The following is a 21,929-nucleotide window of genomic DNA, read 5'->3' on the forward strand; positions in this document are numbered from 1 at the left end:
ATATATATATATATATATCTTAATTTGAACAGATTTTTTTCAAATGTGTAGAAGAATCGAGAAGGAGTACCACAATGCTACCGCTTGAGTTACAATACTCGGAATGGTGGGCGTTATATGGCACGATAAATAGAAATTGATATTCAATAATCAATAATGATACTAAAAAAGAAACACTATTAAATGTAGTTTTCCGGAATAACTTCAAGGTACACGTCGCGATTTACGAATCAGAGATGATGAGTTCGCATTGTCTATCCACTTAGATGTACTTCCGATACTGGCACCAATTTTTAGATATCCGATCCGAAAATGTGCAATCAAATGCATCGGTGTTCCTTTTAAGTTTGTCCTTCAGTGTTTAAAAAGGCGTTTTGTTAAAGAAAGAAGTGGAACAGCAGTGCATTTTGTCTCAAGTTTAAGGGTGTTTATCTCGAAATTGGGGCAAGTTTTAAAATACGCTCCAAGTGAACGTGCGTTGCGAACTCCGACGCCGGCTTCGATTCCTCACTTGCCACGTTTACCCTGAGGGGTCAGGTTTAAAAGCGATTTAATAGCTTTGAAACTACCCACCCACCTATTGGGAAGTTGGCGGCATGTGACCGCCAGACTCCTTTTAGATTTGTTAGGTGTTTTATTTGTCTTGGTTCTTGCGCAGCAAGCATATCGCTCTGTACGAATCTCTCCCTAGCAACACATCCTGTAAAGCCGGACGTTGGTCGGGGGCAGCATGTACGCGTCCTAATAACCGCTGTGTGTCCGGTGGAGGGGTTGGAATTACGCACATCCCGCTGCCGAGCCGGGCGTCCTGCCCACTGGGCCACGACTGCGGCCACGACTGTGGTATATTAACCTGTAATAAATTTGTTAATTATCTACTTATATACAGTTATTTCTCATGTAATTAATGTCTGCTCCTCTAGTAATCCTCCTCATACAATAGAATTCTGCTTTTTGTTACGCGATTTTTTGTTACGTGATCTGACGCGCATAACCTGAAAAACATTCCCGCCGATTTTTTTTTTTTTTAGAAGCAGCTAACGTAACAGTTACGCACGCTCGCATTTCCAAAGGAGCTGTCGCGGAATTTTACACTTTAAACATTCACACATGTTCGTACTTATAAGATGAAAAAGGCAATGTGAAAACTGGTAGCTTTTTCGATATATTTAGGTTTGCGGAGGCGTTCCATACCACTGCGGAAGCTAACGCATACCGCCGTGGTGAGATCGGCATGGACAGTTAAAAAAAAAAAATTGTTGTCGAGGAATACTCTCCATATTCAACTCACCGGCTGTCTCGTCCAGGGTGTTTTGGTTGTTTTTTTTTTGCATTTTGTATTTTCCTGCTCATTTTTATTCTTTATTTTTATTGATAGTTTTCGGTCTTCGTTACCACCGCGATGGTTAACACTCGGATAAACCAATAACTTTGCTTTAGTATGATTTACGCATTTCATCACAACCCATGAGCGACTCTGGGGCTGAATGGGGCTCTGGGGCTGAGCGACTCTGGGGCTAATAATGTGTCCAGCGTCGGGATTGGCTGCAATTTTCTCTTACGAACAATTCTAGCGTACGAAGTTTTCTGTGAATACGGGCCCTGGTTTATACGGTTTCGTCCTAATCACAAACAATGTTTCAGGCATGAAGAGTGACTTTGGTATATTGTGCAGTTAATCCCGACTCGCTGCGCCGTCCCTTTCCCTACAAATTAGTGCTAACTCGAGCACCATCTGCTGCCGGTCGCGTGGCGCTTCGGGCCGCGTAGTTCGACCGCCCGAATCGGGAGGGAGCCTCGCGCCCACGAGTCTGACCCTCATCTTTCGCAATCTTTCGTTGCGTAGAGACGAAATATCAGCCGAGTGGTGCTGCGAATTGCGCCGTGACCCATGCGTGTCTCCTGTCGCGCCCTCCCTTTTGACGGATGCATTATCGGAACTTCGCTCGAGCTCAACAACAATGGCAATGTGAAGCAGTGTTGCTCCTTTCACCGCCTCGCTGACGGGTTCCAGCTGCGAGGCGGCAAGCAGCACTATGGATGCGGTCTTTTTTCACGGGCTTCGCGATGTGCTACCGGCCTTACTCGCGTCGCTCGCGCTGTATTCCGTGGCCGCTGCTGTCGGTGCGTGTGCCTGCTTGGCCGGCCTGTTGTACTACATTAAACACAAGCAACGCGAGACTATGGTCTACATGGAGAAGTTTCCCGGGCGAACGGAGCCCATCCCCATGCTGACCACATGGTCGATACATCGGACCCTTTCGAAAGAGGCGCATCGCTTGGACGTCGGAACCCGTAAGCTCTCGCACTGCTCGCACGTTTCCTCGGAACACGTCCTTGCCACTACTTCTCGCAGTTCGCCTCGGTGTCCGTCTATTATCGCTTCATCAGCTGGCGCAATCCCCTATGCCATCTTACCTTGGTGGCAGTCGCGCATCGTCTAGCTGAAACGGCAAGAGCCGTTAACCTTGTATCTTCTGTCTATGCCGGCTGGTTCGATCACACTGAAGGGCTTTAGCGATATTTGCGTTGAGCCGTGTAGCGTTGCGTAAGCCCATGAGGCACCAATATTGACTGTGTACGTGTGCGCCTCTATGAGCTGTCTCTTTTGTTTCTGCTAATAGATTTGTTCCAGCTGTCCGCCGGATTTTCTCGAATTTACCAGAAACATGGCATGCTTCGATTTTATGACGCTACTCATCCCATTCTAGTAGTGTTCAAAGCTGATGCTGTTGAGGTAATTATAAACATCAATATATTTTATGACCGAAATCGCTCTGAAGTCTGAAGGCTCTACTTTTTTCAGGATGTTTTGGCAAGTAATACAATACTCAAGAAAGGTCATGAATACGAACTATTAGGGCCATGGCTTGGAAGTGGTCTTCTTACAAGGTAAATGTTTCTTCCATCGTTTCATAGCACTCTTATTTGTGTTTCAAACTAACGTTTGCTGCTAAACACAGAAAGAGAGAAAGGGTGGGAATTAAAACGGTGTTCTTGCGGCACACTGCTAATAAACGACCGAATATTTTGTGTGAGATTAAAAAAAAAATTTGCTATGTAAGGATATTTTATGTTGGGAAATGCATATGGGCGATAGTCCCTTATTCCTACGTTTTGCATTACTTGCATATTCCGTAATTCAAACTAAGTTGCCAGCCTTAGCAGGGAAGGTGAAATTAACGAATCGATACCCAATAGGAATAAGGTATTACCTGATCAGGGATCCCCTATGCTGACAAATTCTTCGCTATTTACGCGCGCTGAAGGCTTCTCGTTTCTTTCTGATTCATTTTTTGTTCGTTGTACGGTGGATGTACTTTGTTGAGTGCAGTTTTATTTGCACTACTTAGAATATCGATGAAATTTGTCGCAGTTTAACGGAGGGTGAATGCATCACAACAATATGTGCTAGCAGCTGCACTCGTATGCAAACCTTGTTGCTAACTACGTAAAATGCGTCTTTTCCGCCTCGCTTGAACAGGTTAATGTAGCTTTGGGCAGGGGTGATGAAGCTGAAAAATTGAAAATAATTCAGGCTAATAAATTGCACGTCCTCGGGCGCCTAAAGCATACGAGCAGTAGCACTGGTGAAGCACTCTGTTAAAATTAGTTAAATTCTGGGGTTTCACGTGCGAAACCTACGATGTGATTATGAGTTACGCATGCGAATGGGTCTCCTGATTAATCTAGCCACCTCGGGGGTTCTTCAATGGGCACCCAAATATAAGTACGCGAGCGTTCTTGCATTTCTTCCCCATCGATATGTGGCCGCCGCGGCCGGGACCAAACGCCGTTTGGTCCCGTTTGGTCCATGACCTCGGTCTTAGCAGCGCGGCGCCCCAGCCAAACGCACCACGGCGAGTATAACTTTCAGTTGAATGAGTGATTTATTCAGTTGATATTGTGAATGTTCGCAACTTTCCTCGCCTGACTGTCTAATATACTCAGTGATAGCAAAATGACACCACTAGCTAGGGTAAAAAAAAGAATAGAAAAAAAAAACCCAGAAAACTAAATGTGTGGAAGTATTCATCCTTCAGCCAAAAAAAAAAAAAGTTTCTTTACGTCTTAAATTTATTAACGTTCCAGAAGCACATATACGGTCCTTATTACCTTTCGATAAGGCAGCAAATCGAGTCATATATCCAGTTATCCATTAATATATCCCAGTATCACCGCATAAATGACTTTTGTGCATTGATTACATCCGCATCATTTCCTTTTTTTTAAGTAATGCAAGCACGAATGACAAAATGAAGCTCGCAGCAGAAATATCTCACATATTCGCCAAAAAAATAAAGAAAGCTGTAGATTAGCAGGACTAATTTTAGACAAAAGTAAACAATCATCACTTGATCTGAACAAAGCAACACAAGAAAACTAAACCTACGTTGTTGAATAACCCGATCGTTTCAGAACAGAGAACCAAAGCATTGATCTCGAATCTTTAGGGTATCGTGCTGTTTCAGCAGGAGTACCTGCCAATGGTACCGTTGCGATTTCAGGCAAATAAAAATGACCCGCTAAAGAAAGCAGACAACCAAAAAGTAGAAATTTTTCTGGTCACTTGATTATTTGTAAAGGAAGCTTTGCGTTTCACAGTTCAGGATCAAAGTGGCGCTCTCGGCGAAAACTGCTGACGCCTGCATTCCATTTTCGAATCCTGGAAGACTTCCTGCCTGCCGTCAATGACCAGTCCAACGTTTTGGTGCGCAAACTTGGACAGCTTGGAAAAGATTGTTCCTGCGACATCGTTCCTCTAGTAACCCTGTGTGCTTTAGACATAATATGCGGTGAGTTTTAATAATTATTGTAGGCCTCCATGTTAGTCCCTACGTTTGGGGCGAATCCCAAAACTGGACCTAACTATATAATATTTCACGAAAATAGCGAGCAAAATTTCTTCCTTGAAGGCTTGGTTGCAATAGAGTTCGCGCATGTTGAAATTCTATAGTACTTGGATTTCACTGGAACTTTGTTTAAAGGCTGGCGTTGAAGAATTTTGCTATATAAGTGGGCACTATATGGTGGCGCAAGTTCATTGTTCTTTCACTTGTTACATTATACAAAGACAGTGGCAACCATTATTTCTTGTAGCTTTTAAATACAACATAGGTGAAAAAGGAGCCGATTCACACTTTTTCTGCCACTGTGTCAAATACTACACGGGCGATCCAGCCAATTGTAGCAAATGTTCTTTCTTACTTTTTCTTTTATTTATAAGCGTGCTGGTCCGCTGTAGTGGAACGCGACTAAGGCATGTTGGCCACTCTGTAGAGCAAGTCACACAATTTTTTTATATTCTGTAATAAACATAAATAGCCAAGGGTAATTAATCAGCTTCGAAAGTCTATAACGCAAGGAAAAACGTCAATGAGAAAACTGTGAAGCGTTCCAGGGAAACGCGCGATTTAGCGCTTTCTAACTTCTTACCTAAATGCGGAATATTTTCTTTCCCGCGCGATCAAGAAAGCTCACGAAATATGAAAAATCAATAAAGAAATAGTTAAGAACAAGCGACATCCTGCCTGCACGCCGCGAGCGCAGTACTCTGAAATCCTAAACGTGCCGCGCATGAATGAATGTCGCCTTTAGCCTGGTGCGTATATATATATATATATATATATATATATATATATATATATATGATGAACAACGATCATCCATCGGAAGAGGGCGCTTATCATTTACTCTTAAGGCATTTTGTATGCAAGCGCTGTAATAAAGCACGGGCGACATATGCATTCTGTTTCATCTTGCCTAGCTATAGTGCTTTGCAAGGTATCTAGAGATGTCAAGCGTTACAAAATTGGTCCTTCGAGTGAAGGAACTGTAGCCTCGAGAAAGAGAAAACAGATCGGCAGCCCGCCCGCTCTGCATATACGCGAGCGATGTTCTATCAGATAAGGTAGGAATGACCTCTAAAATTTTGCTCCGTCTCTGTCGCCTGCGTCGCGCGTAACGCCAAGAAAACAACAAACTTCTGCTTACACACAGGCTTGTCGCTTGTCGTCATCTGACCATTGGTAATTTAATTTCTCTTTGCATTTTTTTGCTTTTCGCACTCCTGACCTCCGATTTGCGTGCGGCAACGTTACAAAGCCTTGCAGTGGGCTTTATCTCGGTAGACTTTCAGGGTGAAACGCGGAGCAAGGCTCTACTTTGGACAGATATTCTGATCGCATGCTAGGGTGATTACAATCACTTCGTGCTGTTTTTAGCTTCACAGCGATGCACTTTGTATTGCCCGTCTGTAATTCCCAATTTTCCTCTCTTAGTACCACTGTAGCTTCAGAGTAAAAATATCGAGGATGGATTGCTAAGCGTAGCGATTGTGAAAACAGCGAACAACAAGTATTACCGATTGCAAGAACCTCCTTTTGTATTTCGCGACACGTTAGTAGGACGAATTGCTTGCCGTGTGAGACACTGAAATATTCCTGGTGTAGCGTTCTGGTGCTTTACTTCCGGCTTTACTATTTTTTTTTTTACTTCGTGCTTCCAGAGGACACATGTAGTTAATAACAGGCTTTTAAAGCCATGTGATGTCGTGCACACCTTGAAAATAGCGTTGCCCACAAACGAGGATTTGTTAATCGTGGTGATCGGTTAATCGTGGTAATCGTGGGGATCGACCTTAGGCGCCCATGCCTAAGGTCGATCCCCACGAAGTCGCCACGGTCGTCACGAGTCGTCCGCCATGGCGATGTGAACACGGGATTCGCAGTTATGGGACACTGGCCTGGGTGGACAGGGGGTTGGTGATGGCCACGTTAGGAAAGTTCGGCAACCTCGTCGAATTTCCACTTCTGACAGCGTCCGTAGCGTTGAAAAGCCAGAAGTGAGTCTTAAAGGGTACCGACACTGGTCATTCTGGACACCATGGTTGCGATCGGAAGAGATGCATCGCCTAACTGCGCCAAACAGGTGCAGCTTGACGAAAAATGTCGCAGTTTCGCTCGGAAGGCGAAAGATCGATTTCGATGGCAAATTAGTAGACAGCTATACGAAGTAAGGATAGTAGTTTTACCGGCCGTATAAGCTTGTAAACATAGGCATAATATAACTAAATTAGCAAGCATGGTGTCAGGCGCGCACGAGCAAACATGAACACATCTCACTCAATGACCGCGGAAACTCGCTGTCAAAACGCTGGAGGGAGGAAGCGCGGCAGCACCGTCGGGCTGCCTCTCGCATCAACGCGAACTTAGCGGCGAAAACACCGCGCAACGCGTACTCTGTCCCAGTCGCAGATGGCTTTCAAGATAGGGCGGCCCGGCGGGCGCACGCAGCCGCCCGGGCCACCCGGAGTAGAACGCGCTCCCCCTCCCTCCCCTCCACCAGGAGACTTGCGCGCGATTGAAGACGGCGCGCTTCCTCCCCGCTTTCCTCCCTTGCCCGCGCGAGACTGAGCCGCCATACCGCCATCATCGGCTCACCCTCCCACGCTTTCGCTCGCACATACAACATACGGTGCGCGGCGACGATTTTATCGCCCTTCGACTTTTTACGGAACATTACGGCGACGGAGACGGCAGAAATGCGCCTGGAGTCTCCATATAAATGCTATCACACTGAAAAACAATCGTCCTCAGTGTAATCATTTAAACCGCTGGCGCATGGAACTGAGGGCGGCCCAATTCTCTCCCTGTGATTTACGCTTTCCATCAGTGCATTCCAGTTTGTACAGTCAACCACAAAAGTTTGCGGACCACGCGAGCGCGTGCCAGACTGCCTATCCGCGCCACCTAGCGGTACGCCACCTAGCGGCGACAGGGGCGCTCTCCCGGATATGAGCCCTCTTGGTACTCGCCTGCCTGTTAATTTTTTATTCCCGTGCATGACATTGTTAGTTCGTTGTGCTGACGCAGAGCGCTGTCTGCGATAAGACCGCCACATATCTGGCTTGATAGCAGTATCGGAGCAATCACTGCAACCTTTGTCGACTGGTGTGCCAGTGGGTAGATAAGTTTCACGAAGCGCTGTGACGATTTTTTTAGGCGACGTTTACTGGCGCACTTTGGTTGGCAGCATCTTGGTCCAATGAGTGTTGCTGCTTCTGCGTCTTGAAAGAAAGGGTAGGGAGGTGTTTCACTGTCATCAAAAATAAAGAAAAAGCGGATGCATAGAAAATTTTCTTTCACACATAGGCGCATCTTCGCATCAGTCGCTGAAAACGTAGTAGACTTGCTTCAGGCCACGTGGTGATTGCCTATTTGGAAAGATGCCGCTGCGTGTTCCACTTGACGAAAGAAGGCACATTGTGCGTTTATTTATAGAGGGAATACCTCAGCGCGAAATCTGCCGCCGAACCAACAGGAGCCGGATTGTCGTGAATAGAATTATTCAAGCTTTCCGCGACGATGACAGATTCACAGATATGGAGCGCAGTGGGCGTCCAAGGGCCACGACTGAGGAAGAGGACCGCCTGATTACGGCCGTCATCGTGGCTGATCCTTTTCAAAGTGCAGAGGATATCCGAGAAGCGCTCTCGCTCACGGTATCGTCTGAGACTGTAAGAAGAAGGCTGAGTGAGCTTGGCCTGCAGTCTTTCGTAGCAGCACAGAAGCCCTGCCTCTCAGACAGCCAGCTACAAGAACGACTCATGTTCGCTACAGCAATGAAAGATTGGACAACAGAGAAATGGGGCGATGTCATCTTTAGCGACGAGTCAACTTTTTCCACGCGCTGGGACCAACGGAAGCGGGTTTGGCGTCCACTAAACTGCAGGTGTGTTTACAGTGTATTGGCAGTTAATTCACGAAGCTAATTCTGCATCACAACATGTTTCACGTAAAATGAGCTTTTGGACATTACGAGATTTTTCTGTAGTGGTATTATGTTGAAAACATTAACGATTGTTTCATAGTACTACTTACTCTGAAGCTAATTAAAAGCTGCCAGTGGGTCTTTCAGTACTATCTAATGATGTTTGCACGTTTTCTATTGCAACTCTATAACAGCATTATAAAGTTCATACGCAAGAGGAATCACAACATTTTTAGACGCGCCGCTGGAACCCAATTGTATGCTATTTCTTGCAGATATCTGCCTAATTACACACAGAGTGTTCTATCCAGTGGACGGTGTTCCGTGAGCGTGTGGGGAGCAATCAGCAAAGATGGCCTTGGTCCCCTTGTGCGTCTGGAAGGGCCCTTCACTGCGTCACGGTACTGCGACGTCATCACTAGACACCTCGTTCCGTATGCGCTGGACGGTCCCTTCAGCGACGGCTGCTATTTTTTTCAACACGACCGCAGCCCGATCCATAAAGCGCGTATCGTCCAGTCATTGCTAGAAGAACATGCTGTTTGCCAGCTTGAGTGGCCTCCATGTGGCGCCGACTTGAATCCCATAGAAAATGTCTGGGGCATGTTGAAGAAACGGCTGTCCACACGAGCCAACCGCGGCCGCACGGCCGATACGCTGTGGCAAGCGATCGCACAAGAATGGAAAAGCCTGCGCGGTCGACCGGAGATTACTGAATCTTTGTACGAGTCGATGCCCACACGCATCAATAAGGTGCTAGAAAACGGCGGACATTTCACTTCCTACTAGATCATTGAGAGACCTATGTTTCATGACACTTCTGTAAATGTCTTGTGAATAAATTCATACCCTTCAGACATGAATTATGATGCACTGTCTGCAAATGCGTCAAATGCGCATGGCATCATTTCAAGACGCTCACGATTACATTCCAAGAAAGAAGACGAAGCAATGTGCTGTTTTGTGCGAGTTTCAGTAAAAAAATTGATTAGCGTATAACTCATTATCTAATTATTCTTAAATCCGTCAGCTTCAATGCTTGCATAAAAAGAATCAACTATTAGGCCCGAAACGCATGCACACTTGCTTTTTCGGTTGTATTCGTGTCGACCGGAGAAAAAAAATACTCTTGACGTTGGTCTTGGAACGCGGCACGTCGAACGATTGTCTAACATGGTAGTGTCTCCAGCAAAATGATCATCTGCAGCAGTACGCAGGACAATGAAGTTAACTGACCGCTAGTTGTCCCATCAGGAAGCGGACACGAATGTGCACACTGAGTTTTAGGTCATTTGAAGAAACACGTGGCGTGGGACGCGCCTCCGAAGTTCGAGTCCCCAAACGAGGACGCCGTGTCGCAAAGGGTTATAAAAAGAGTCATCGCACCCGATTATTTATTATTTTTCTAAATGTAACCACTATAGCAGCGCGGTGGTTCGGGCTTTGCGCAGCAAAACCTGGGCGCAGGCGATCAAATCCCGGCCGCTACTGTCACTTAGCGATGGGGGAGGAACGGAAAAATTCTGCCTACTGACTAAGCATCTGTGTCCCATGGCTGCCTCACCGCTCACTCACGCACTCACGAAAAAAAAAAAAACAGCGTGGCTACGCGAAAATAGAACTGATAACAGCCGAAGAATACGCTGTCTGATTACTTGTACTGATATTCTGCTCTCAAAATATAAGCAAGTAGCCCTGGCTAACAAAGAGCGCGTCGCGTTGAAAGAGATAGGTAGAAAATATTTGCGCACAGTGCGAAAATAGACAGGCCATAGATTTAAGGAGGGATGCGTCTTCAACGTAGCGCTGCTGTCGATCGCTGGTGACGTAGCGGAAGTGTCGCGAAGAGGCTCTTGGCCACGCGCTCGCGTGGTCCGCAAGCTTTTGTGGTTGACTGTACGCATGAAATGAGCCAGGGATAATAGAGTGGCATTACTGTTTTTGAGAAAGTGAGTAAGGTAATTGACGAGTACTTAACATAAATGTGACAAATTGAACGCCACAGTTGGCATTTTCTGGTTTACAGATTACTTACTTTATTATCTGACGCTGAGACGTGCTAGATTAGGTGTACGGTAATAGTACCGTGTTGTTGTGCGCACTACTAAGAGGGACCGTTTTCTTGGTGCAGAGCCGATATGTATGAACGCAAATATACATGCCACGTGTATATTAGTCATGACATCGGGCATTTTTTTTTTGTAGCTACAAAAATCAAAACTTTCATTTTCAGATACTATAATGGGCTACACGATCAATGCTCAAAGCAACGAGCATTCGGATTATGTTCAAGCCATCCAAGTGTAAGTGTTTCTTTGAATCGCATATTAAACTGTGTGTGGTGTACATTTTAGGTACACTGTCATGCTGAATTTGCACAAAAAATACCCTTGTGGACTTCACAAAGCTGTGTATTTCTTTCACGCGCACAGGCTTGGTCACAGCTTCACAAGGCGCATAGAGTCACCGTTATACTGGATAGACGCGATATTCCGTCTTTCGAAGCCTGGTAGGCTGTTCCATCAGAAAATCGGAGAACTTCATCAATTTACTCTGAAGGTAACATTTCGCGCCATATTGTCACTCATTTTAATGCGTTTCAGAATGTGTGCCTACATAATATTGTTTTCAATAAGTTTTTTTTTTACAGCGAAGCTGTTAAACACATGTTAACACGATGTTAACAGCGAAGCTGTTAGAAACGATTGTCCACGTGTAGAAAAAAACTATCATCATCAGCTTTGGCTCGAACGTCGTCGTCTTCTTCCGCATCTGGCTCGTTGGTGCACCTTGGTTTGCGCTCGTGCCGTTGGATGCCGTACCACGTTTACGGGGGTATGAGCCATTGCTTAAGGGGGTATGAGCCATTCATGAGCAACTGACGACGTGTCCTAACGCGTTTGAGAAACGCCGCCGCGATCGCGCTCAGGAAAGGCCTCGTCGTCGACGTGCCGATTCTAGCGTGATGACTTCCGAAGCCCAGGCGAAACGTCAACGAAGAGCCGCAGACCCCGAGTTGAGGGAGCGCGATGTTGAGGCCAAACGTCAGCGTCGTCTTGCCCTCCAGGAACTCGACAACGGTGGGGCACGCCTCGGCAACGCTAGAGCCAACTTGCCCAGTACGACGGCCAGGTTTCAACGCGAGCTTCTCAACTGGAACGTTCATGATAGACATGTTCGGTAGGGTGATGCCCAACGACGATACACCCATTTTCATCGTGGGGGCAATATTCACTACAGCAGACCAACTATAGTCACAGCTTCGCTGGCTTCCACCTTCGTAGTAGTGGAAGGGCTCTGAATTGTTGTTTCTTTTTTTTACCCTAACACGTTCGCTCCTCATCGAATGAAACGCCATCTCCGCAGGGCGAAGCTTTGAGTGCATTTGATGTCACCATAATTGATTCAAGCCAAACATCTCACTCTCCGTCAAATGAACTCAATAAATTTGAGAGTGAACGTGCGATTCGTGTTCGCGTAGTGAAACTACAACTCCAAGTGCACTTGCTTCATGAAGCCGTAATGCATGACAAAGGTCAGGCGCTCGCATTAACGCGGTTCATTCGCTGACGACGGTAGGTGTACTGCAGATCGTCCTGTGCAAAGGGTAAGACCCCACGCCGCCCGTTTGGAACTTTAACTCCTCTTTCCCACCGCTAGCAAGGCTGGCTGTTCGTCGTGGCTGCGCCGTCGTTTTCGTCGAGCGGCTTTGTACGGTGCCTTTGCATGATTTGTGTTGCTCGTGCTGGTGCATTATTTCCTCTTTCCTTCTTATTTCCAATTTTATATACGTGTTCAAACATAATAATAATAATAATAATAATAATAATAATAATAATAATAATAATAATAATAATAATAATAATAATAATAATAATAATAATAATAATAATAATAATAATAATAATAATAATAATGGGTTCAGCGCACGTTCATATCCTCTTCAGCTGCTGTGTGCACAATTGGGCCCGCCAATTGATAGGGCATCAAAAGCGAAGGACTGATTAAAATATTCATATTTAGAACGTGCTACACATTCGAACAATATGCGTAAAGTGTTCTAGTAAAAATACTTGTAAGCTAAACGACGAGGTGTCTGCTCACGGTGTCAGTATGTATTCTTGTAGATGGTTCACGTCTTTCATGGTTTTTCGCAGTTTTACGTCAGACATATTCTTAAAATAGCTACGTAGGCAATTTATAAGTAACCTAGACATGAAAAGTTGATGTTCTCATATCTGAAAGTCATGTAGAGAGTCGTCGCATGGCGTCCATATCCTGTAAACTTGGTAAAACTCGCTGATGAATTGAAAATGCTCAATCATTTCACAGCTGTACGCTTTTCATCGATTCTGAATATGCAAGAAATGAGGTGACAATAATTTTCAATGGGCAGAATGAATTGCAGCCTAGAGGAGATATTACTATTTCGTTCCCACAGCACTCTAGTTATGTCAGCTTCCATGTCAATTCACGCTGTAAAAGTTCATTGACTATCGTTCCTATCCCTGCATGTGCTTGCAGCTCAGCTATGCTGGAGTTCGCGATCTCACTTATTAAATATAAGCAACTTTCTTCTAAAATTATGCGACGCTGTTTTGTAATTACTTGCTGCCATATCTAACAAAAATTGAAAAAAAAAAGAAGAATGCTTGATATGTGTTCGTGCCAGGAACAAGACTGGTCAAGAAGCAAAGCATGACAACAGAAGAAACTTCATAGGTGTCTCGTAGCCGCATTTCTTTATTGAATGCCTCTCACATTGCGCATCTACGCACGTAATCGCTTACTGAGGCTTAAAACACAACTCCTTCTGCCAAGTATTGTACTAAGACTAAGCCTTAAAAAAGAAAAATCTCTTCCGCTGACGTCTGTGCCTTTTGGCAATGCCTAACGCGGCGCCGTTCTTTCGTGGTCACATTGCGATGGTGGTTGGCGGCGCTGAAAATCGAATGAGCGGCCAAATGCCATACGCGAAATTCATAAACATCCGTGTAACAAAATTCAGAATCAGGAGCATGCACTAAATTTATGGAAAGCCTTCGGAAAAGAAACTATGACAGTTGCAACGATTTTATTACATCTAAAGGAATAGTTTAACTTGTTTATAAAGGTGAGCTTTGCACCTGTGCGGAACAAGTATACCATATATCATATATTAGTTTTCAAAGTGTCCGATGACATGCATGGGCGTTCCAGTGAACTTTTTGAGGAAAATGCTGTTTTATGCATTGAAGCACAAAGTTAACAAAGTTCATATCTCGAAACCGGTTCAATCCTCACAATTCGTTCCAAGTGGATACGCCTTGCGAACTCAAGGGATATAATTGGTGTATTGAAAGATGTTCCGTAAAATAAATAATTAGAAAGTTAATTAGCGTAATTATGTTAATTAATCAATTAGGCGTTTTGATTTCTTGTGGAAGTAAAGGCCACCTCATCGAGTAGTTTAGATCAAGGATTATAATTGTGCTATCTGCCACAGGGTACTTTTAAAAATTTGGGGCAGCTAAAATGAAACACCCTGTATGATCAGCTGTACATAAAGCAACAAAGTCATGACAATAAGAAAATTTGGCATGCTTACATGAATGAAAATCACACATGGGAGGGTTCACTGGTCCATTCATGGGTCTTAAATTTGCTACTATACAATCTTTGCCCACGCACAAGCTCATGAACAGAATACGCACCTTAGGTTCATGCGCATAGGTTGAGTACGTACTGTCTACCGCTACAAACGTAATACAGCTACGGAGCTAACTGCTATTCCCCAAAAAATACTTATTTCTCTTATATGCAACTTGTCTTCGTAGTTTAAATTATGTGCGATAGCATCAAGTGTATCGAGCAGAAAGTAATGCAAAAGAGATCACCCAAAGGCTGAGTACATTACGCAAGAGGATACTGTGTAAAACAAATAGAAAAGTGATTACTTGCAAAAAAATGATTGAAGACATGAACCGGCCATGTCTAAAGGTAGCTTTATGGTTAGTATACGAAAAATGAAGGTAATATTCAATAATCTGGTGAGGGAGCATGAGTTTGCTCTTGGAGCCGCACAGGAAAACATTTATCTAGTTGTTGTAGTTGGATCGTGAGAAGAAATTCTACAGATTAAGAAAAATGGGCGGGAATTTATATGGTAGATGGTCTCAAGTAAAAAAAAAACTGTCAGCCCTTCCACTGGGGTGGAGATAGAAGACCAGCGAAGCTGTATTATGGTGGGAATTATGTATTTCCAATTATGACTATTACGATGTGATGGTGTAATTGGTTATTTGAACTATTAAAGAATGAGGAATATATATGATCCAGTGGTTTTCATTCATTTAGTGACCACAGGGACCATGGCCTTATGGTCGCTACGGTACATCGCCATGGGGTGTACGGCAACGGTTGGCACGTTCTTCATAAACACGTCCCCAATGCCGCGCGCGTGCGATGCGAACGCTGACAAAACGCCGCTACCATCGACAACAGATCAGCGCGTTGCTTATGTGACCGCACACAACCGCTGTCAAAACACTGGCGGGAGCAAGCGCGCCAGCAGCAGCGAGCGAAGGTTCGTGCGGTATGTCGCTTCAACGGAAACTGAGCGGCGAAATCACAGCGCATACAAAGGTAGGAGCCGTGTTGCAGATCGCTTTCAAGATACGGTGCGCGCGACCGCCCGGCGCCGCGCAAAATACAAGTTGCTCGCAGAGCAGAAGCCGCAACCCCTCCCTCCCGCGCTGCCTTCCCACTGTCCTGCTTTCGCGTGGGAGATGGAGTCGCCAGTTCCCCTTGCGCCCGGTCGCAAGATACGCATTTGGTGCCGCAGCTAAACGTCGCCTCCCCTCCCTCTCTCGCCCCCCCCCATGGCATTTCGCGCGACGGAAGAAGTCGCGTTTGCTCTCCGCCGTGCGTTCGCTCCCCGTGAAAGCGCGCGTCCCTCGCGCGCTTTCACTTGCACATATAGCATACGGCCAATCAGAGTTTTTTCTACACGTGGACACTACCATCTGAGACTGAGCCCTTAGCAGCTTCGCTGTAAAAAGGGCAGCATACCTACATCTTTCAAAAAAGAGGTAGATACATTAAGGGGTTTGGAGTGCTTGCAATAGTTGCGCGCGCCGTTGCGTTTCCGATAACTGCGTGTCTCCAGCATCCCTGCCTGGACGGGGTGGCACTGAGTTATAAAACACTGTCACTCGGATCTCATCCCGCCCTACGAGGGGGTCAACGGGCTGCCCCATCTGCCGAGGTATGGCGGGATTCGGGCCCTTGCATGCGCCCGCTCTGGTTCTTGCTTGCGCGCGCTCTGGCTGCGCGCGCGACAGACGGGTCCTGGGGAGACGACATGCAGGCGGCGGAGGGTGCATCGATGGTTACTTTGGCTCGTTGGGGTCCCTGCCTCAGCGGGCGCGCGCACTCTTCCGTCATCTCGATCTCCTGAGGCAGCGCCTTCCGATCAGGGACTTGTCTGTTCCTCTGTTTGTTTCTCTTTCTATTCTCTATGCTGTGGGGTGTGCGATGGCAGGAGCTGACCAAAGGATACACGGTCTCTCTATACTGGGTTCTTCTTTGTTTTTCTCTGTCAAGGTGCACCGTTAGCGGCCACGTACCGGCAACCATTTGTTTGTTTTTTGTTTTACAATTAGATTCCGATTCGGTTGCATTGTTAAAACGTGTTGTATCAAAACCCAGTCTAATTAATGTATTTTGTTTCTGTCCGGAGAGCAACACGTAGGGCCTCCCTTGCTGCGTGCGCGCGCTCACCTTCCCCTATAGCTAGGACCGGCTGGATGCGCGCGCGTAGCGGCCCGTACGCACACGGAGCCGAAGCAGCAGGCGCGGACGCCGCACCCTGTGTGCATGTAGGCTCGGAGTGCTCTAACCCGCGGTGGTTGTACGGTGCGTGCAATGAGAGCGTGTGCGCCATGAGCGGTGTGTGAGTGACCACAACATGTAATCAGTGCATTCTGCTAGTACTAAGCCACGCGACCGAAACTTGGAAAGTCAGGAAGACGCTTAAAAGCGAAGTGAGCATGCAACCAAGGAACGACAGAACCGAATAGGATAGCCAGAACGTTAAGAGACCGGAATGCGACGGTATGGTTTAGAAAGCAAGCAAACAGCTACATCTCCTATTCTAGCTGACATTGAAGGGGAGTAGAGCTTGGCAGCTCAGGCAATGGGACGTAGAGAGCAGATAACCAGTAATGTTATATAGCAATACAAAGCATTCCAATGGGTGGGCTAATGCAGTCGATGTTGACATGGAATTAGGTGGTGTGAGGAGATTAGGAACTTTGCTGATATAGGATGCAATCGGCTGACTCAGAACTGTGGTAATTGATGATGGAACGGTCTCCGTCCCTTCGTCGTGCAGTCAACATAATTTAGAATGCTGCTGCTGATGACAACTTCAGCGAGTTCGTTGAAGATCAATATTTAAAAGGAGTGTGAAGGCACATACGCAAAGCTGCATTTTCACCGGAAGCTTAGACTAACTCTGACTTTTTACCATTCTTGTTACACGATCCTCTGTTTCTTTTGTCTGTCCTCCGAATGGTTTTAACTATGCAACAAGTTTGTAGTACCACATCCGTGCGATGTAATTTTGCAGGTTATCCGTGAGCGAAAGGGAGAGCTTCTGTCGTGTCCCGAACTGCGAGAGTCTCTCGAGGAAACATCCAGTGAAAGTGACATCTACGGCATGAAAGGAAAAACCAGGAAACCATTCCTCGATATCCTTCTGCGAGAGCACATCAAAGACCCTGAAAATTTTACCGAAGAAGATGTTCGAGAAGAAGTCGACACTTTTATGTTTGAGGTACAGTAACTATCCTCATACATAATTCGCGAGGCTATAGCGGTGTCGAATCAGTAGCATCATGAGCTCGCTACCATCTACAGTACCATTCAGGAAGTTCTTCAGTTACTACCTGGAAATTTTAGCCATGTGACTGAACGTAGCACAGTACAGCTGAGATATTATAGAGAGTTTTAGATTAGGGGGACGCAAGCGTTGGGGTTCCCTAACTCCTGAGGCCGTGGTACTGCGCATGTGCAGAGGGGTCTGCACATGCGCAGTACCACGGCCCCAGAAGCTAGGGGGCCCCAACGCTTGCGTCCCCCTAATCTAAAACTCTCTATTCTAATATCAGCACGTGAACGCATGGCTGACACAACCGTCCGTGCAGTCTGCTGAAATACACAGGTCGATGGCCAGATCGTTCGCTGGAAAAAAGAAAAAAAAAGAGAAAAAAAAAGGAAATAATAAATTGATATATAGGGTGGCTCGTTTAGGGCTGGTTCTTTTTTTTTTTTTTGAAGGCGGATGGAGGGGGGCGGATAATTGGATTATGTTCTCCTCCCTGGTGTAAAGGTATAGAGCAGAAAGCGCTTTCTCGACGGGGCTGTACGGTGATGTAAATGCGCTTAAAAGACGAGGACGAAAGGTGAAGACGAGACACACATAGCGCAACTTTCAGCTTGCTTATTCGAAAATCCAGTCATCACTTATATATCCGCTTACACACGTGACTATTTACATGCGCACTGCAGTCATTACACATCCCAAAACCATAGTTCCTTTTCTATCAACGTCAAGGACGCTATACTCACACATTTTCTTATTTATCACATATCGACTTCGCCTCAATCGATATGTGATAAGCCTCGCCCATTCATTATGATTCCGGGCTGTAACGGTGCAGCTATCAAATTTTGGATTGCAGGTACCCTTTTTGCAGTGCGCGGCGAGACGCCCATTTTCGCCGTTTTAGACATTATTGCAGTGTTCCCTTAGGCGGTCGTTTAAGCAGCGACTGGTTTGTCCTATATACACCCTTCCGGAGGAGAGCGGAATTCTATAAACCACGCCGGTTTGACACTCGACGACTTTTACTTTATGTAGGATGTTCTTGCTGGCTAGTTGGTTCATACTTGAAGGAAGGTTAAAACTGCGCGAAAAAACGAAGTCAAGCGGAAGGAACACGCAAAACACCACGAGCGCAGTGGTTTATCGTGTGTTCCTTGCCCTCGTTTTTTCTCGCAGTTTAACATTCCTTCAATTTACTTTATTGTTCACAGTGCAACCACCCGGCTTACTGGAACATGGTTCTTTTAACTAGCACAGCCTTGCGCACCTTCAAGGAAGCAGAAAATACTACTTTAACACTCGACCTTTGTGCTACTTTCTTAAGATTACGTGATAGGCGATGAATGTACGGAATTACTGCTACTTTGTCTTTCTTATTTGTTCCATCGCTTCTCTGCCAACAGAGAGGTTGCTTTCTAATTATTTTAACCTGCACCTCATCTACTGAAACTAACACGTGGTCAGGGTAGCCAGACGCCTTCAAGCGATCTACTTGCTCCGAAAAATACTGCTGTGATGCTGGATTCCTGGACTGTACGTCCAGGAATCCAGTATTGTGTGCTGTCTCTTGTACTTGGCTCTGACTTTGTCTAGAGCGGAGATCATACCGCATGCCAAAACCACGATTTCAAATCACGGACGTGAGCCGAAGAGAGATGCTTTTTTAAATTTTTTGTAGCCTGGTCCATCATACGTGCAGTTACACCTCCGAAGTGAAACAAGCAAACAAACAAACAAAATAAATAAATGAAAAAGCGGGCCGCGTCCGTAATGGGAACGATACAAGCCGTCGTTTTGACGCATGCTGTGGGCAATAGGCTTTGAGCCGAGAACTCTGTGCCCTCGTCGATAGCAGCGGTGGCTATCAGCATACGGCGCAGACGGTACTGTCGGTCAGGCGCTTGCGTGTTCGTTCTAAGGGTTCTCACCTCTGAACGTTAAAACAAATCATGATCGGTGCAGTCAGCATTACATAATTTTTGACATCTTAGTGCGGATTTTTAGTCTTTAACAACCGTGCTTAAGGTCAATGATTCTCTTTTACGTTTGGTGGTTTGCAGAACCATTCCGCTATCATGTGCGCGGCTTGAGAATCCGCACGGCAGCAGTGGCAAATGTTATCATTGGCCGTGATAAGATAAACAGCGACGGTATGGAGTGCCGCGTGCGAATGATAGCAGCCCTCGCTCCCGGAACTCTCGTGTTTGTGCTTTTGCACAAGTTCTGTGTACACGGTATCGAAGCTTCCAAGAAGCTCATATCCACACATACGTCGAACATAGAGAATTATGTAGTCCAGCAGGGGAGGTATTCTGTAAGAGTCCACCTAGTGGACTGTGCACTTCGGCTGTCGCCATTGGTTCCACCACCACGAGCGCAGAGGTGCCAGCCAGTCTCCTTCTCGCTCGTGGTGCTGGAACCAATGGCGACAGCCAAAGTGGACAGTCCACTAGGTGGATTCTTACAGCATACCCCCCCCCCCCCCCCCCCTGCTGCCACCTTATTGCGCGGAGAGCGTGACGCTAATTTTGCGACTGCTTTCACTGTCATGTTATTTTGGCGGGAAATCGAAGCGTGCTCTGGTCGGTAAATGAACCTTTTCTCTTTATGGGATGTGGTGGGGAAAAAGTGCGTGTGCTGTTCTGAGAGACGTCCTAGATAAGCACTTAAGGTAAAGCTTTATCTCGGGCCTTTTGTCTAAATACATGGGAACAAAGAAATGGTTTTCCTCTGCGCCCAGTTCACCGAATTTATTGAGACTTGTTGCATTTAAAAAAATTTGCTGCAGCAATTTTCTTTAAAAGAAAATGTGCTGTAAGAAGCAGATTTCTTATCTAAATTGAATTTTGTTACAAAAATTGTTGAAAATTGCAAAATTGAACAGAACTTATGTGCTTTATTCTACAGCTCAGCATTACATGAATATATCACAATTCTGTAAATTGTACCGACTAGGACATATAAAGCAGACAAAATTGATGTATCATACACCGCTCTCAAATATATCACTAATTTGGTAGAAGGACTTTTGCAAACCATTCGTAAGTATTATGACAACATTACGTAACCTGCACTCTCATACGTTCAATTTGTCCACTTTAGATGCTCTTAACAGATGAACTTTCTAGTACTACGATATCTGTTTTTGGTGCAGAGTGAAGGATTGCAAGCTTCATGCTTAAATTTATTTTGAAAGTTTGTTATTTGCAGAAACTTTCTGAAAAAAATATGCCCTAAGTTCTAAATCAAATTATGCTTCATACTCGTATACTTGCTAGAATTTAACTTTCTCAAATGCAACAAAATTAATTCAAATCGGGCCCGCGTTTGTCGCATAAGAGCATTTCTGCGCTTTAACATTTATTTGAATTGGGAAATCGGAGTTTGCGCCGAGCTATATCTTCCTCTTAACGGTGTTGAGCGGAAAGTTTAAATTGATAAAAAAATGGCCAACATCATCAATGGTACGATCATCAAACCGCAGTTTGCAGTATTTCTGCTCTTTGTGTGTGAAGCAAACACATGTCAAGTTGTTTAACACACCGCGTTTAACCTTCGAAATGCTTCATAGAAAAGATGTTGCGCTACATCAGCACCGTCAACATTTGGGCAACCTGCTACCAAAACAGCTTCACTTAACATGGCGGAGAGAGGGCCGGGCCAAGCGGGAGGAACCTTAAGCATACTGTGTGTTCACAAAGAAATTTGGAGCAGAGAAATTCGAAGCCAAGTGATAGCCGCGAACACGCAAGAACGCAGAGGCACATCAAAGCTCGGACAGAACCAGGAAAATGAAAGCACAAAACCGGTAGCCATATTTTACTTTCACCGCGCACAAGTCCCAGAGATGTAGCGCACCTGCAAAGAGAAAGGCATGTCAATCTGTCCTCGGACTAACAGATGGCGCCAACAAATTAAATATCTGTTTTAAACGAACAAATTACCATTTTCGTTTGAAGGGCAAAGCAGTGCGAGCAGTAGCAAGATTGAGCGTTGCGCTCAAGCTCCTCGAACAGTGTTCCACACGTGGATACGCGTGGACGACATGTTACCGCGACGCAGCAACCAAGGCGTCCAGGTCTATGCTTCTGCGTAGCTGAAACAGTGCCCTGGCGGCTACCAGGCGTCTCATAGCACTGTCGTGTTGAGGAGCTCCACCAGCGGCGTTGCAGGAGGCGCACCTCGACTGGGCACGAGATGAGACCGACCGCAGTCGTTTCTTAGACTACAATGAAAGCATTAGATTGTTTCAGCTTGTCATTTACTGCCCCTTCCACTTGAACCGGTG

At 45.7% G+C, this 21,929-nt stretch overlaps 1 protein-coding gene across 1 annotated transcript in view; it reads left to right on the forward strand.

The window, feature by feature from the left end:
- Positions 1-1,874: 1,874 nt before the first annotated feature.
- LOC119436671 (cytochrome P450 4c3-like) overlaps positions 1,875-21,929 on the forward strand; it is a 32,400-nt gene continuing 12,345 nt past the window's right edge. The window contains exons 1-7 of the mRNA XM_037703629.2: positions 1,875-2,295; positions 2,625-2,737; positions 2,807-2,892; positions 4,606-4,796; positions 11,006-11,075; positions 11,205-11,331; positions 17,384-17,590. Coding sequence (XP_037559557.1) covers positions 2,037-2,295; positions 2,625-2,737; positions 2,807-2,892; positions 4,606-4,796; positions 11,006-11,075; positions 11,205-11,331; positions 17,384-17,590 — 1,053 coding nt within the window. The 5' untranslated portion in view covers positions 1,875-2,036. The remainder of the gene's footprint in view (positions 2,296-2,624; positions 2,738-2,806; positions 2,893-4,605; positions 4,797-11,005; positions 11,076-11,204; positions 11,332-17,383; positions 17,591-21,929) is intronic.

This window comes from Dermacentor silvarum, chromosome 1, assembly GCF_013339745.2.
Source record: "Dermacentor silvarum isolate Dsil-2018 chromosome 1, BIME_Dsil_1.4, whole genome shotgun sequence".
NCBI classification, from domain to species: domain Eukaryota; kingdom Metazoa; phylum Arthropoda; class Arachnida; order Ixodida; family Ixodidae; genus Dermacentor; species Dermacentor silvarum.